This window comes from Diadema antillarum, unplaced genomic scaffold (genome assembly GCF_040938485.1).
Source record: "Diadema antillarum isolate AM-2024a unplaced genomic scaffold, OU_Dant_1.0 seq00000413_RagTag, whole genome shotgun sequence".
Taxonomy (NCBI): Eukaryota; Metazoa; Echinodermata; class Echinoidea; order Diadematoida; family Diadematidae; genus Diadema; species Diadema antillarum.
The window spans coordinates 1039905-1055683 of NW_027271399.1; the positions used below are offsets into that span (position 1 = coordinate 1039905).

A 15779-nucleotide genomic window follows, 5' to 3' on the forward strand; every position below is an offset into this window, starting at 1 on the left:
TAATTAGATCTAAAGACAATTGTCTGCAACTCGCAGAATCCGGGATTTTGTTCGGTTGATAACAGCCCACACAAGTTTCACAATCGTAAAGTGAAATTATTCGTTCTCATAAGATATGATTGGAACATCCAACACATTCATTTATTTTAAACAAAAATGTCTTAAACTAAATCAGCAGGCAGTAATCACACCGGATATCAAGTATCAATGCATTTTATTCGAAATGTAAACACGGGAATCGTCGCAACAATCCGTGCAACCGTCAGTCATCACTTTCCCCCACCCCTTCATCCCTTCATTTGTTTCTATGGCACTCTGAAATTGCTTTTGGTGAATGTTTTTTTTTTTTTTCTCATTACATGTGATACTGTACTGCATATATCGTGTCATACTCAGCACACTGTACTATACTTTACAGGGCTCACACCCGTCTCGCCGGGAAATGTGCAAATTTCATCAACGGGAAATGTGCAAACATGACGCCGGGAAATGTGCAAAAGTTCAATTTTGCCGGGAAATGTGCAAAACGTCGCCGGGAAATGTGCAAATCATTTACTTTAGCGATATTGTGTACAAAGATAGTAGATAGACTCCATAACAAAACTGCCCATGAACTTCCACCATTTAGATTTTCTTAATGAAATCCTTGACAGATTTTCAACAAAATTGGCAGGTAGCACGATTATGGCAATGGGATCTCAATTTGTTTATATAGTAGCCACCCCCCCCCCCCCGAAAAAGAAGGGGGGGGGGGGGCTCAATTAAGTCACAGAACTACGGTGTTATCGAAATTCTTCTTGTATCATATAACCAAATAAGAATGAGCTAGGATGGTTCTTTAACCCTAAAGGGGCCGGGCTTTTTTGGCTATGCTCAGAGCGGGGGGGGGGGGGGGGGGAATGGATTCCGCCCCCCCCCCCCCATGAGATCTCGGCCATTGGTGGTGCGATCGCGATGAAATTTGGCATGCGTGAGACCCACGTCATAATCTACAAGATTGTGTCATAAGATTTTTTGAAACATTCAATTTTTAATTTTAATTAATTAATTATGCAAATTAAGCTCAAGATGATATTTTAGCCTAATTAAAAGCATTGAGAGTCTAATTTTTGATCTGTAAATCTGTTTTTGCATATTCAACAATTGTACATCACAAAAACTGCCAAAACCCATTTCAATTCTTATGTATTTCATTGTTTTCAGAATTTCTTATGTATTTCTTTGTTTTTAAACTTTTGTTTTTTCTTTGTTTTTTCATTGGAAATTGTCACTGACCACTCTTCTACCATAATTAGCATAGAATTAATATATGAAAGTGATTAATTGTAAAAATAATCAGGTTTTTATGACTTTCATGACAGAACATTGTTTGCATATAGGAAATGTGCACAAAATCACAAAATTGTGCCCGTTTTGGGGCGGCATTCCGTTACAAAAATGGGCGTGGCTTCGCAAAAGTATGCGCGGACGTTGCAAATTTGGTCTCAAAAGTTGCGCGAGACTTGAACGAAGAAAGTCAAGAAGCCTCGCGACGAGGCCTTCTCGCGTTACAGATTTATAGCGCGAAACGTCGGGAGGGGGGGGGGGCGGATTCCGCCCCCGGCCCTTTTAGGGTTAAAGATATTGATGACAGGAGTTCACGTTTAATGGGATACAGGGATGCAGGGCACAGGGCCATAAGTAGGGAGGAGGTTTCAAATTGAAGCCTCAGAGTCCCTAAACTATATAGTGCTATGAAGACATTAATGACTGAAATTGCATGTTTGATTATGACGGATCCAGGGGTGTCCGGATCGCGGGGGAGGGGATGAGGGGAGGAGAGGGATAGCCTCATTACGGTGATATGATCTTTATGAATTGAAATTAGCCCCCAATCCCCCCCCCCCCACCCCCGGCCAAAAAGGGGGGGGGGGGGGAGTTGAAGCCTCAGAGTCCCTAAACTCTGGATTCTTAAAACTCTTTTTCTGTCGAACAAAAAAAAAAAAGAAGAGGAAAAGATAGAGCTACGTTAGTGCCTTGTATGACTGAAATTTCATGTTTGATTATGGCAGATCCAGGGGTGCCCTGATTGGAGGTGGGGGGAGGGGAAGTGATGGAGAGGATGGGGGATTGTCCACATTTACTGCATCTTTTTGATAAATCCCAAGAAGGATTTTCACCAAACTTGGCAGATACCATCTTTACGGTGATATGGTCTTATGTGGTAAAATGAGCTCCACCCCTCCCACCGCCAAGGGGGGGGGGGGGGGGGGGGGAGGAGGAGTTGAAGTTTTAGGTCCCTAAACTCTGGAATCTGTAATCTTCTTCTGTTGAACCGAAGAATATGGAACTACGTTATATGAAGACACTACAGTTACTAAAATTTCAGGTTTGATTATGACGGGTCCAGGAGTGCGCTGATAAGGGGTGTGAGGGGGATTTTCCACATTTTCTGCATAGTCTTGTAAAATGTATGACGGATTTTTACCAAACTTGGCAGATAGTATATTCATGGTGATTCGATCTTAATTTTTTAAATTGAATCCCCCTCCCCCTCTGTCGAACCGAAAAAGTTAGTGCTGTAAAGACATTAATGACCGAAATCTCATGTTTGATTATGGCGGGTCTAGGCGTGCTCTGATCGGGGGTAGGTGAGGGGGAGGGGGAGGGGGTGCTGTTCGTTATTCCGAAGGTTCGCTGTTCCGAAGGTACGTTATTCCAAAGGGTCGTTAATCCGAAATACGCAAAGTCCCTATTCCTAGAGGTTCGTTAATCCGAAAAATTGTGGCGTTATTCTGAAGGTTCATTATTCCGAAGACTGGTTAATCCGTATAATGAAATTCGGAACAATGAACATTCGGAATAACGAATCTTAGGAATAAAGAGCCTTCGGAATAACGAACCTTCGGAATAACGAGCTGAAACCAGGGGGAGGAGGGGGATTTTCAAAATTTTCTCCATCTTCTTTAAAAATCTATGACGAATTTTCACCAAACTTAGCCATAGCATCTTTATGGTGATACTACTGTAAATACAGTTAATGCATGATGTAGGCTCAAGTTTACAATGACAGATGAAGGGATGCCCAAAAAGGTGAGTGGGTAGGAAGGAGGCTTAATTTTTACATTTTTTGTCTTTTTCCTGAAAACTCAAGATGCATCCCTCGGATAATAAAATTATATACAGTATCAGTTTAAAAAAAAACAACATCAACAACCTTCTATACAAAAATAATGGAGATAATAGAGTGCTGGTACCTGTTATGGTAAGTTAATTCATGAATATTAATGTTAAGTGCGGCGGAGGCGGATTTGTCACATATTCAGCTTCTTCTTGAAACCCTTATATAATAGATATTTGCTAAGAGTGAAACATAGCGTAGCGTATTTATCTGGTAATATGACCTCATTTTGTCTAAATGAGCACTGCCCCAACCCCTAAAGTGGGAGGAGATGGAGCCCCCTACCTCATCTCCGCCCCTTGAACTTGAAAGGGACCAACACGAGGGGGGTGAGGTCGTTCGGGTGGAATTCAGAATTTTATTGAAAACCCTATACATTTGGGAAAAAAAACGGAATACATACTTTTTAAAGAAATTTTCTATATAACCAAGAGTAATAGAACACAATCTTATCACACATTTTTAGAAGGTAGATCTATACTTTGATGAAATTTCACTTCTGCTTACTAAATGACGTGGGGGCTACCCTGGTCTTATCCATAGCTTTGGGGAAGGGGAACAACTTGGACTTGTTGCCCCTTCGAACAAAGTGGGATTTTATTACCCTAGAGATGCTACCTCCCACGTTCGGTGGAAATCCGGCAGAGATTTCTCAAGAGGATGCAGAATATGTGAGACTCCCCCTCCTCCCCCTCAACCCTGATCAGGGCACCCCTAGTTCCGCCATAATCAAACATGAAATTTTACTCATTAATGTCTTCATAGCACTAACTTAGCTCTTTCTTTTTCGGTTCGACAGATTAAGAAAAAAAAAATCAAGCGTTTATACATGGTATAGGGACACTGAGGCTTCAACTCCTCCCCCCCCCCCTCCTTGGGACTGGTGTGGGGGGGGGGGCTCATTTTGACAAATTACGATCATATCACCATTTAGATGTTATCTGCCAAATCTGGTGAAAAATCGTCGTAGGGTTTGCAAGAAAATGCTGAAAATGTAATAAAAAGCTAGAAATGTCGCTATGGCGACTGATGCCGCCGCCATAATGCATGATTCTCCCAATAGGTGTATAGTACAGTGTCTTCACAATGTGTGATGACAGTTTCACATAACTGGCAAAATACTGAAATGACAGGTTTGTCAGAAATATTTTGAATGTTCACTTTCCTTGAACTGGGTTTGCTATAATTGTCTAAGAGTGCAGGTACACATATTTAGGGAATTGAGAATTTTTACTTGACTTCTGACGGACCCTTTTATAGGTTTATGCATTGAGCAATTTCCAAGGCATGAAAAAAGAATGTAATTACAGTACAAAATAGTTTTTTTTTTTTTTTTTTTTGGGGGGGGGCATTGAAACCTGGCCCTTGACCCTTAACATTTGACCTTTGACCTTCTGGCTGGAAATTTCGCGGAGAATCTCCATTAGGTAATGCACGTACATATTAAGTTTTAAAACTAATAATGCAAGCATTGCATATACTAGCATATGAGGGAAAAAGTAAAATTTTGAGGAGTTGACCTTGACCTTTCACCCCCTGACTATTGACCCACGACCCCTAAATTCCCTAGATAATCCCTGCCAGTCAGTACATGCGTATGCACCAAGTTCCATGAAAATACATTGAACCATTTGCGAGAAAAGTGATACTGCAACATTTTCACTTAACCTTTGACCTTTTGACCTTTGACCTTATGACATGAAACTCTTTTTGAAGAATCTTTACGCAGTAGTACATGTCTACACTAAGTTTCAAGAAAATACCTTTGGGCATTGCATAGATATGGGGGAAATAGCAACATTTTTAGCATTTGACCTTGACCTTTTGACCTTTGACCTCTTGCCAATGTCACCAAAATCTACTCAACTAATTATCCCATCATACATCATCCTTGGACCAAGTTTGGTGAAAACAGCTTCATCCAGTTTTGAGTTATCACGTAAACAGATAAATTTTAGGATTTGACCTTGATTTTTGACCTTTGACCTCAGACCGATTTCACTAGAAAACTAATTGCCCCATCATACATCATCCTCCGACAAAGTTTCATCAAGTTTTGAGTTATCGCGTAAACAGATACAATTTCATGATTTGACCTTGACCTTTGACCTCTGACCTTAGGCCGATTTCACCCAAAATCTTATTAGATAATTGCCCTATCATATTTTATACTTGGACCAAGTTTGGTAAAATTCCAGTCAATATTACTCAAGTTATTGCGTAAACGAAAGCGGACGGACGTACGTACGGACGGACGGACAACCCCAAAACATAATGCCTCCGGCACCACTTCGAGGCATAAAAAGACAGATGATCGCTATCAAGACAGGTGGTAAAGATGGTAATGGTTCGTGCGCAGCTTTGATTGAGAGTTTCTCTTCCATCTCTACATAATATAGGTGAAATGAATGGTTTGCACATTTCCCGGCGACGTTTTGCACATTTCCCTGCAAAATTGAACATTTGCACATTTCCCGGTGTCACGTTTGCACATTTCCCGTTGATGAAATTTAGAGATTTGCACATTTCCCGGCAAGACGTTTGCACATTTCCCGGCGTTTGCACATTTCCCGGCGAAACGTTTGCACATTTCCAGGCGTTTGCACATTTCCCGGCTCCACAACCCGTAAATACAATGGAATGTCCCAGACCCCTTCACAAATTCGTACCAAAGATACCAAAATAAATGAAGAAAAAAATTAATTAAAAATCAATGATGCAGTTTGGCAAAAAACTGAATAGCTGTAGATATTGAGTATGAATTCCTCTACAAATTGCATTTTGGTTGGAAGATGAAAGCTTTTCTGGTGGAATTTGAGGGGACTATTCATTGGGTACGTGTACGGAAAGTGGGTGATTTTTTGAGTGACAAGAACTCGTAGTCTGGCTTTGCGGACCCCTGGACAGAATTTGAACTGAAGAATCCACCCTGAAAATTTGATGGATGAAAGGGTATATCTAACTTATCCAGGTTAGTGAAGCTGAAACACCTCATTTCTCCCAGCTATTTTACAGAATTTTTTGAAATTTGATTTTTAACACACATCCCTATGGGGAAATATTTATGGGTGTGAGCCCTATAGAGGATGCATGCAATGCACACAAGTCTATGGGAAGTATTCATCCCATACAAACTCTGCTGGTTTATGTTGATCTATTGTGTCAGATCTCTTCCTCCCTCCCCCTTCCCCTTCCTACCCCCCCCCCCCCACCTCTCTCCTCTACCCCCCCCCACTCTGTTTGGCTACAATTTGTTTTCTTATTATGTTGTTGTGGTATAGATAGATCTTTGTACATAGCAGTCATCAGTATCACACAACTTTGAATTACTGTGTTTTTTTAATGTATTTCTTTGTTTGGCTACCACTGAAACAGGTCAAAATTCATAAAGTTAGTCTGTTTGACAAAACAAAGTCTTTTCAAGTATTTTGTAGGCAATAATGTGATGATGACACCCCCATAATCAAAGATTACTGCCTGCATCTAGGTATTCATCTTATGAAGAACTGATCAACACTACATTTTTATTTTTTCAAAAACCTCAAAGGGCATGAGTTTCAAAAATGTCCCTTTGAGAAGCTTTATAACCCTTGAATGTGTAATTTCCCATATGATGTAGGTGCAAATATCATCAAAAACACATTTATGATGTTTAAAAGTCAAATGAGAAATATGACCTCCACTATAGGGCTCACACCCGTAAATACAATGGAATGTCCCAGACCCCTTCACAAATTCGTACCAAAGATACCAAAATAAATGAAGAAAAAAATTAATTAAAAATCAATGATGCAGTTTGGCAAAAAAATGAATAGCTGTAGATATTGAGTATGAATTCCTTTACAAATTGCATTTTGGTTGAAAGATGAAAGCTTTTCTGGTGGAATTTGAGGGGAATATATTTCATTGGGTACGTGTACGGAAAGTGGGTGATTTTTTGAGTGACAAGAACCCGTAGTCTGGCTTTGCGGACCCCTGGACAGAATTTGAACTGAAGAATCCACCCTGAAAATTTGATGGATGAAAGGGTATATCTAACTTATCCAGGTTAGTGAAGCTGAAACACCTCATTTCTCCCAGCTATTTTACAGAATTTTTTGAAATTTGATTTTTAACACACATCCCTATGGGGAAATATTTATGGGTGTGAGCCCTACAGCATAAATTTGACAGTGCTGGCGCAGTAAACTTCAAAACTTAATGACGAGTCGGACGTCTTCATGAAGAGGCGCCACCTACGACAGCAATTTTACACTCGTGATCGTGGTGACAAGACAGGAAACAGTCACCCCAAGTCCGTTCTATTGGCAATGAGTAAACAATCAAAAGTTCCCAAATTCGAAACTGGGAAAGAATTATACAGTAGCCGGCTACTGAGTAATAAAGCCTGATTGTCAGAGAAAATGTGTTTCGTCTTCAAAAATGGACAAGTGATATGATGGTGTTTACTTTAAAATTTCAGGTAATTGAACCTCTGGATTTCAATTATAGTGTGGTCATATCTAGCTATCAAAAGGTTTATTGATTTATATACGAGGGTAAATTTCAGTTATGAAAGCCATAGTATTAAATAACTATTCCTTTTTATCTATGATTTAAGCTTTCACATTGTTAATAAAGAAGTCCAAAAATCTACTGTATCAATACCATTGTAATACCAATGAAGCATTGCTAAAAGAGATTATCGTCATGTCCCTCCCTGTCCTATATAGAGTATTTTCTTCCTCTTTCCTTCCTATGTCAATACTCTTAGTCTCCATAGCCTTTTACACCCATACCCATTTCAGTTCCCATCCCAATCCTCTCTTTTCCCTAGCCTTCCTCACCCCTCCCACTTTTCGCCGTCCAGTCTCCCTTCCCCTTCCCCAGGAACCCCCAGCCACCTTACCCCTTTCATCATCGTTTCTTCTCCCGATCACCCCACCCCTCGCCTCCTTCAGCCCTCGCCCCCTCTCCCCCTCTAGCTTACCTTGTCCTCCAAACACTTCCCAATCCACGCCAATATTCACCCCTTCCCCTGTTCCCTACTCTCCCTACCTCTCCCTTCTTTACCTTCCCCTCCCAATAGGTCGTTCCGCTTTGCATCCAGCGACCACTTAAAAAAAAATGAGAAAGAGCTCATCATTCTGTTGTCAGAGTGCTGGTTCTGTCTTCCGTGGAACGCACATCACTTTCAGAAACAGAGGCATTGCCCAAGTCTCCTCCTCTGAAACCAAGTGATTCAGTATGGCGAAGGCCAGTCAGAATGTGTGTCCGTGTGCTCTTCATATCAAAATTCTCTACACTGCATTCGCTTTTCTTTGTCTATTTACAACGGCTATGTTCATGCTGGTTTTCGGCTATGTTTCCCATTTGCGCGAAACCGAGAAATGCATGCCCGATGCTCCTGGCCGTGCACTTGTTCAGGGCACCGCGACCTTACACCAAAGTCTGCACAGCAGTGACGCCAACCACGACGCGGTGCGTAATGGTACCGGAAATGCACGGCGCGCGATGGAAGGGCTGTTCGATACTGATGATATGTCAAAGAACTTTGATGGGAATAAAAGGATCATCGAACTTGCATTACGGAAGGACCACTCTAACCAAGAAAAGGAAGCTGGGAAGTCGGAGAACAGTCGTTCTAAAAGAGATGTCGGACGGTCGGATGAAGGGAGAAGGCACGTACTTGCCACTATTCCCATTTCCATACCGGTGAGTTTCGGGCTTCTACGATATCTATCAGGCCAGTCAGGTATTATGTATAAATATGGCAATTATAGTTAAACTATTAAAAGTTATAAAATTAAGCTGGGTAATGATAAAAATCAAAATGAAAGAGCACTAAGCACTATGATGCTATATTAGATAAAACATACGATAAAGTACAGTTTGTAGTAAAATGAAATAAAGTAACATAAAATAAAATCCAATAACGTACATTAATTTCCTATATTGACATTAATTCACGTTTTCGAAATCGCAAGCGACCCCACCAGGTGCTTTTTATATTGTTTCAACTACATTTGGTAGAAATGGTACAAAGGGACAAACTTCATTAGGGGTGAATTGAGATGTTCGTACAAACATGGACTCATCTCTTCCCATAAGTTCCTTTCTTTCCATATAACGAGTCTGTTTTTCTATTTTTCTTATCCCTGTTACATCTTTTAATGTACAAATCTCCGCCAATTTTGCGAAGACCAATCTCAAAGACTACAAAATGTTGCTAAAAACGTGAATACTCGTACAGTTTATCTTGCTCCAATGTACAGAAAACGAGGCTTTTATGTAAATAGTCAACAAAAATAATGCTAAAAAGAGAAAAGAATGTAAGGGTCTTCCTTTGACGGAAAGGGTCAATGTGTCAGCTCAACATCGCGAAGTACAGTACTTAGAATGGTACCGAATAATTATAATAATTATCATAATGCATAAAATGAACGGTGAAAAAGAAAAGCATGTGAAAGAAAAAGAATATCGCGTGTAGTTTACAGTTTCCATCTTTTTTTTTTTGTTTCTTCCTGAGGCGGAAGACCGAGAATAAGGTCATTCACCTCTGTCATGTTCGACTGAGTTCTTCTACTATTAAATCCAGATCTAGATGCTTAAGCATTTAGGTGTTTGATTAAAAGAAAAAAAAATGTTTTATTTATCTATTATTCCAGTCTGAACCTTCTTTCTCAAGAGATACGTTAATAGGCCTACAGAAAGACAACACAGTCCAAAATTATGTCAAGCGAGTGTGCCTTGTAATCTTATTCACCTTTCTTCCGTTGCGGGCTTAGATTGCAATGAGAGCAAAGCTGTCGATTGGGTTGTCCTGCAAACTTGAGAAACGAATTGTGTTTACTAAATGAGGCCGATCAAGAATATGCGTTTCCATGACAACGAGATAACGTGACCACCTGTATGATGATACTTTAACCTTCTACCTAGACCATTGCCAGTGACAGCAAATAGGACGAGGCAACGTCGAGTCATACGTATAGCTAGATCTTTCTTCATCGACAAGCGGTATACGTAGTTGATGACCCAAATCCTGTCCAATAATATTCTCGCACGTCATTGAGACAACATATCAAAGCGAAATTTACTTGGCATCTCATTCTGGTAAAATTGATTACAAGATGTTATTAACGAGTTATTTCAATACTGTTAAAAAGAAAAAAGAAAATTCTCGTTGAGTTATACACTTTCCTTTTTCTCTTTCAGACAAATACTTTTCCCCCACATGATAAGTCATCGTTAATAATTTATCAATATTGGCATCTGTAAAAGGCGAGGGGGTGAACGCACAGGGATACAAATATAAGACGTACTTCCTCTAATGAAAAACAAAACAAAACAAACAAAACAAAACATGAGAAAGACATCGCGTAGGAACATCCCAACAACTTCACCTCCCTTCCCTCTCCTTCACTTTTCCTCTCCCTCTTTCCTCCCACCCCTCCTCCTTCTCTCTCTCGCTCCTTTCTACCTCAATGAATGTTTTATGTTTCCGGTCTGTGCCTTCCAAAGTTACCGTTATTCTCATCTCACCTTTGAACCTTATAACCCATCTCATCCGAACTGGGGTCATGAAGAAAGGACCGGCTTGTCTGGGATAGGTTGTTCGGGAAACGACTCGCAGGAAACAATCGCAGCTGAGGATGAAGGAAAGGTTGTGGATAGAAGCTTGAAATAGTTTGAAAAAAAAGAGAGAGATTTATCGAGGAAATGTTTTCTGGAGACTGGTTCATGTTATCATCCAAGGGTATGACCTTGACTGTACACGTTGCTAACCGAAATGTTTCCGCACGATGCGAGTATAGTCAGAGTTCATAGCAACATTATGAGGTACGCCACTGGAGAATTACTGGTAAGTTGTTTTCAAAGGAAGTAACGTCACTGAGCGTGACAGTAGTCAATTCAGAGTTGGTTCATGTGCACATCTTTGTGATGGTGAGATTATGGAAGTACTAGTTATGTTTTACCCTCGACAAAAAAAAAAAGAAAAAAGAAGAAGTAAATGCTTTTTCAGTACATATTTTTCGTAGCAGATTTTGATAAAAATCTTTTGTGTCATATACCATATCTGCATATGAAAGGTTATCTAATTGCTTAGCAATCTGGTAGATTAATACAAAGAGATATCTTATGAATGTTAGACTGAACACATTCGTTCTTGTCCTCCAAGGCAGGAAAGTGACAAAAAATTGCAGAAATTGACATTTTGTCATTCATTTGCAAATGCCTTTCAAGATAGCAACGATAACATAAGACCAAGCTAGACCAATAGAAGACATGAATGACTGACAAGTATAAGTTTTCATTTCCTTGTAATCTCTTTATATCCTTAAACAAAAAGAAAGTGGGAAGTAAAGGGGGAAAATAAGAATTCTCTGTCAACTCAATTTCAAATGTAGCAGCAAAAGTCATGAAATGGACAGAATTTCTGTATTTCATTCTTTCAACTGATAAATTTTAGAATTCATGAGACAAATTTAAAAACCGAGTACTATATTTTTTATTAAAAAAAAACAAATTTCTGCCATTTCTTTTTTAAATATTGCCTCTTTTCTAATGTCATTTGAATCTGGATTTGACAGAAGACATACTCCATTATTTTTCCTTTTTTATTATTGGGGGATACAAAGACATGATAGTAATCAGTGGGTAATTTTTGCAAACTAAGTTGTGTTTCTTCTAATGTTAAATTTGTTTTTGGTTCTCATTGTTAAATGGAAAAGCATGTATGCATGAATGAGAACTTGCCATATTTGCAATTTTTACTTGTGTTCCTTGGAAGAGAAAAACGAATGTGTTCACTCATACGTATAAAAACTTCATTTTTTATTGATCTACCAGGTTGATAGCCAATTAAAATCACCTTTAGCATTGTATAATAACATCAATATATAACCAAATATGAAGTATAAACTTTCTTTCTTTCTTTTTTGCTGAGTGTATGTGTTCTGTTTTCACAGAAAAAGTGATGCGTAGCGTACGTGTAGTTTTTTTTCTTCAAAAGGACCAAATGGTAGGGCCTATTAAGTCTAGATTGTCTTTTTTATGTTCATTAAAGTTGAGCAAGTTCAACACGCTCCACTCTGAAATAGATTCTACGTAATACATACTACATGTGACTACATTGCACACTATTACATTGTATACTAATTGTTGTGTATACGCCTATTGATGAAAGCATGAGTTTATTTATTTATTTATTTATTTGTTAACGTTTGCAATTCATGTCATTAGCGTTTGATGTATTTCAACAGCACAATGACAAATGGCGTACCATTAATGTATTTTCCCGAAATTAGCCTTTCCAATGAGATTTTTTTTTTTTGAGCTTACAGGACAGAGGTAGTTCAGATGGGCCTTCCCACGTACACACAAACTATACAAAACAGAAAAAAAAAACCTTGCCAGTCACATGCGATATAATACAACGTGAGGTGGGAAGTCGCAGTACATACAACATGGGTGATGTTCGTTGCTCCGAAAGTTCGTTATTCCGAAACGCACAAATTTCCTGTACCTATAGATATTTGCTTTAAATGCAAAAATAAAGAAAAATTCAGAAATCCGAACATTTGTGGCGTTATTCCGAAGATCAGTTAATCCAAGAATGAATTAAGGTTCGTTTATGCGAAAATGGATTAAGGTTCGTTCATCCTAAAGCAATTAAAAAAATGCTTACTAAGGAACATTCGGGATAACGAATCCCATTTCATTTTGGTATGGATCCTTCGAAATAACAAACCTTATTTCAATTTCAGATTATAAAACGGACCTTCGGTTCTTCGAAAATACTCAACATTATACAAGCAGTAAAAACACGTACACACATAATCATTCTAGGGTGCCCGGTCATTGCACCATTACAAACGAAGAAGACAACTATGGTTGTTTGAAAAAAAAATAAATAAATTGACAACAGTAACCTTTCCTCATACTCAGAATCTTTCTTGTTTTCCTCATTCACAATAAACCTTCCTCACGTCAGTATCTACCTTTTGATAACAATGAGATAGTTGCTTGATATCCAAGCTTTTGTACGCAACGAAATTTGATGCACACCTACTAGACTGACAAGATATGACAGCCGAGGACTTTTCTTTCATCGCTGGATTATGAGACTACAGCGGTTTGTGACGTCACTCCAGGACACGATACAGAAATATACAAATGATGCACAGGATAGAGTGCGTTAACGCCACGAAAAAATCCTGTGCATCATTTGTTTTATAAAATGGGTCGAAAACTAATAGCATTTTTCACGTATCTTTGTGGGTCAATACCAGTCAGTTACATGTAGCACTCGCTCAAGTCAAAAAGTCAAGATGTCGGAAGATGTTCGTCCCAAACATTATAAACGCACGTCGCACTCAGAAATCCCGCACATATAAGTACTGTACCTATAAGAGTATACGTACGCCACATGTTATGCACAAGAAAGGCCGGCCGGCAGCCCGAACTAGAAGTTGTTTACAGGATTGACAGCGCGTATAGTAGCGCGCGACGCACTTGTAACAAATGATTGAGTGCGCACTGCTAGTGTAAACATTGTGACGTCAGGCCGTTCATGTTAGTGAGAAATTAATGCACGCACACGTGACTCATTTCAGCGCTTCCAATTGGCTACATTCTTGAATTCATTTTATAACAAAAATTATAAGGAGACTTTACGCTTTTTTATGAAAAAGACATTCCCTTGTCAGTATACAAACACATCTGGCCCTCATGGAAGACCAGCAAGTGCACCTGAATAATGGGCTATGCAGCCATCTTCTCAAAAACAAACAAACAAACGTACAAACACACACATATATAGAATAATAATTATTGTTGCTAATTATTGTGATTATTATAATTATTGCTTTCTCGAAGAGGTAAGTCAAGCATGGTCTTTCATTTAGAAAATGAAAAATGTTTGTATATGTTAATTTTTTCATATTTTGTTCCTTTGTAAATGGCTTTCCCTTTAAGGTAATATTTTTTCCTCATAACACATGAATTGTTGAACATGTTCAACTGATGTCAGTATGTTTAAGTTACACATTGGAAATACGGATGACACTGAAGGCGGACCAAGAAATGGATCTGGAAAAAAAGACATGACGCAGAGAAGGAGAAATCATAAATAGGTTTGGAGAATCATTACAGACCTATGATGAAGATCTTTCATTTGAAATTTTGAGCATACTTTGCAAGCAACATTCTGACTTGTTTGTATCTCTCGACTCGATAACATATCATTGCCTATCATGGAGAAAGATGTGGAAGAGAAATCTCATACACAGACGACAACAGTTGCCAATGATACATTTTCTGTTTAAGACCCAGTGGATACGTGTACAAATTTAAGTATAATGTCTTATCAACCTTTATTCCTGCACGAGTTAAAGGATATGTGCAAACCTAAAAGAGATGGTGATAAGCAGTGGGCCAAGGTGACACGATGGTATCATCACTGGGAGGTGAGATGAACCTTCCTCCGTACCATCTTCTCAAAGGGAACGCACAAAGGGCATCTCTGTTTACGATTTTCCTCCAGCCACCCACCTTGCATGGAGGAAATACATCAAGTGCAATGTCTCGATAAAGAGTTTAACGTAAACAGTGATCGACTCGCCGTCGTGGTACTGATATACTTCACACGAGTACTCAGTAGTCGACATGTTAACGTTTCTACGACGGCCAAAATCACCACGTTCATGGCGTACACGGCCTTCCTTTTTTTTTTTTTTTTTACCCCGAGGGGGAAAACATTCCTACATCCGTATTCATGTATATATTTTACTCCCAGTGTTCATAGACGTTTGTAATCTGGTTTATTTCAAATGACTTGTAAGCACATCGGCGTTTCTAAAGAGTTAAGAATTACGTTACATCATAACTCACATCCATTGATCTATTTTGAATGAGCATCGGAAAATCTAACTATAGAGTGAATCCATTATTTTCTCTTACCTTGCAAAGTGCTAAAAGAGTGTCAAGGTAGGCTTTCCTGAATGACCTTCTTGATCTGACTTTGCAATGGAGTTCATACAGTAAATAGAAGAAAACATGTATGATCTCCATTAAAACTTCTGCCATGATCACATCAATGTTGTTTTCCTGAAATAAGGATGATGAATTGCGGAAATCACATTAAATTGGCAGCAAATAACCCTAACACTTCAGCAGGTATACAATTCTCTGTGTCTTCAAATGACCGTTTTTATAAGTTACTTAGAGAAGATACGTCAACACGCGAATTATGCAGCGATGGGTGATGATAGAAATCTGTGTCCTAATTTGTCATTCCTTCTTTTTAGCAGCATTAGATACTTTGCAGAAAGAATATGTGTGCCCAGCCAGTGCGATATGTGGGGATAAAGCCAATTCTTTCGGTGACACTTCACATGCTGTTATCCTTAGCTATTCAAGAGCCTGTAATTACCAAGTCTTTGATGGTCAATGGACAAACCAAAAGTGACATGGTCATTGTGAAGATACATTCTTTATCCACATTTTCTCTAGTCTTCATTGGAGGAGGATGTATGCGAAAATGTGAAATGACACGGTTATTAATCTTGTCCGAATTCTACGCTCATACATTCGTTTTATTCCTAAACTGATTACAGCAATTGTCTAGTCCCGAGATAAG

General features: G+C 39.0%; 1 protein-coding gene across 1 annotated transcript in view; it reads left to right on the top strand.

The window, feature by feature from the left end:
- The first annotated feature begins 8479 nt into the window (after nucleotides 1-8479).
- LOC139732307 (uncharacterized) overlaps nucleotides 8480-15779 on the top strand; it is a 42719-nt gene continuing 35419 nt past the window's right edge. The window contains exon 1 of the mRNA XM_071643177.1: nucleotides 8480-8854. Coding sequence (XP_071499278.1) covers nucleotides 8480-8854 — 375 coding nt within the window. The remainder of the gene's footprint in view (nucleotides 8855-15779) is intronic.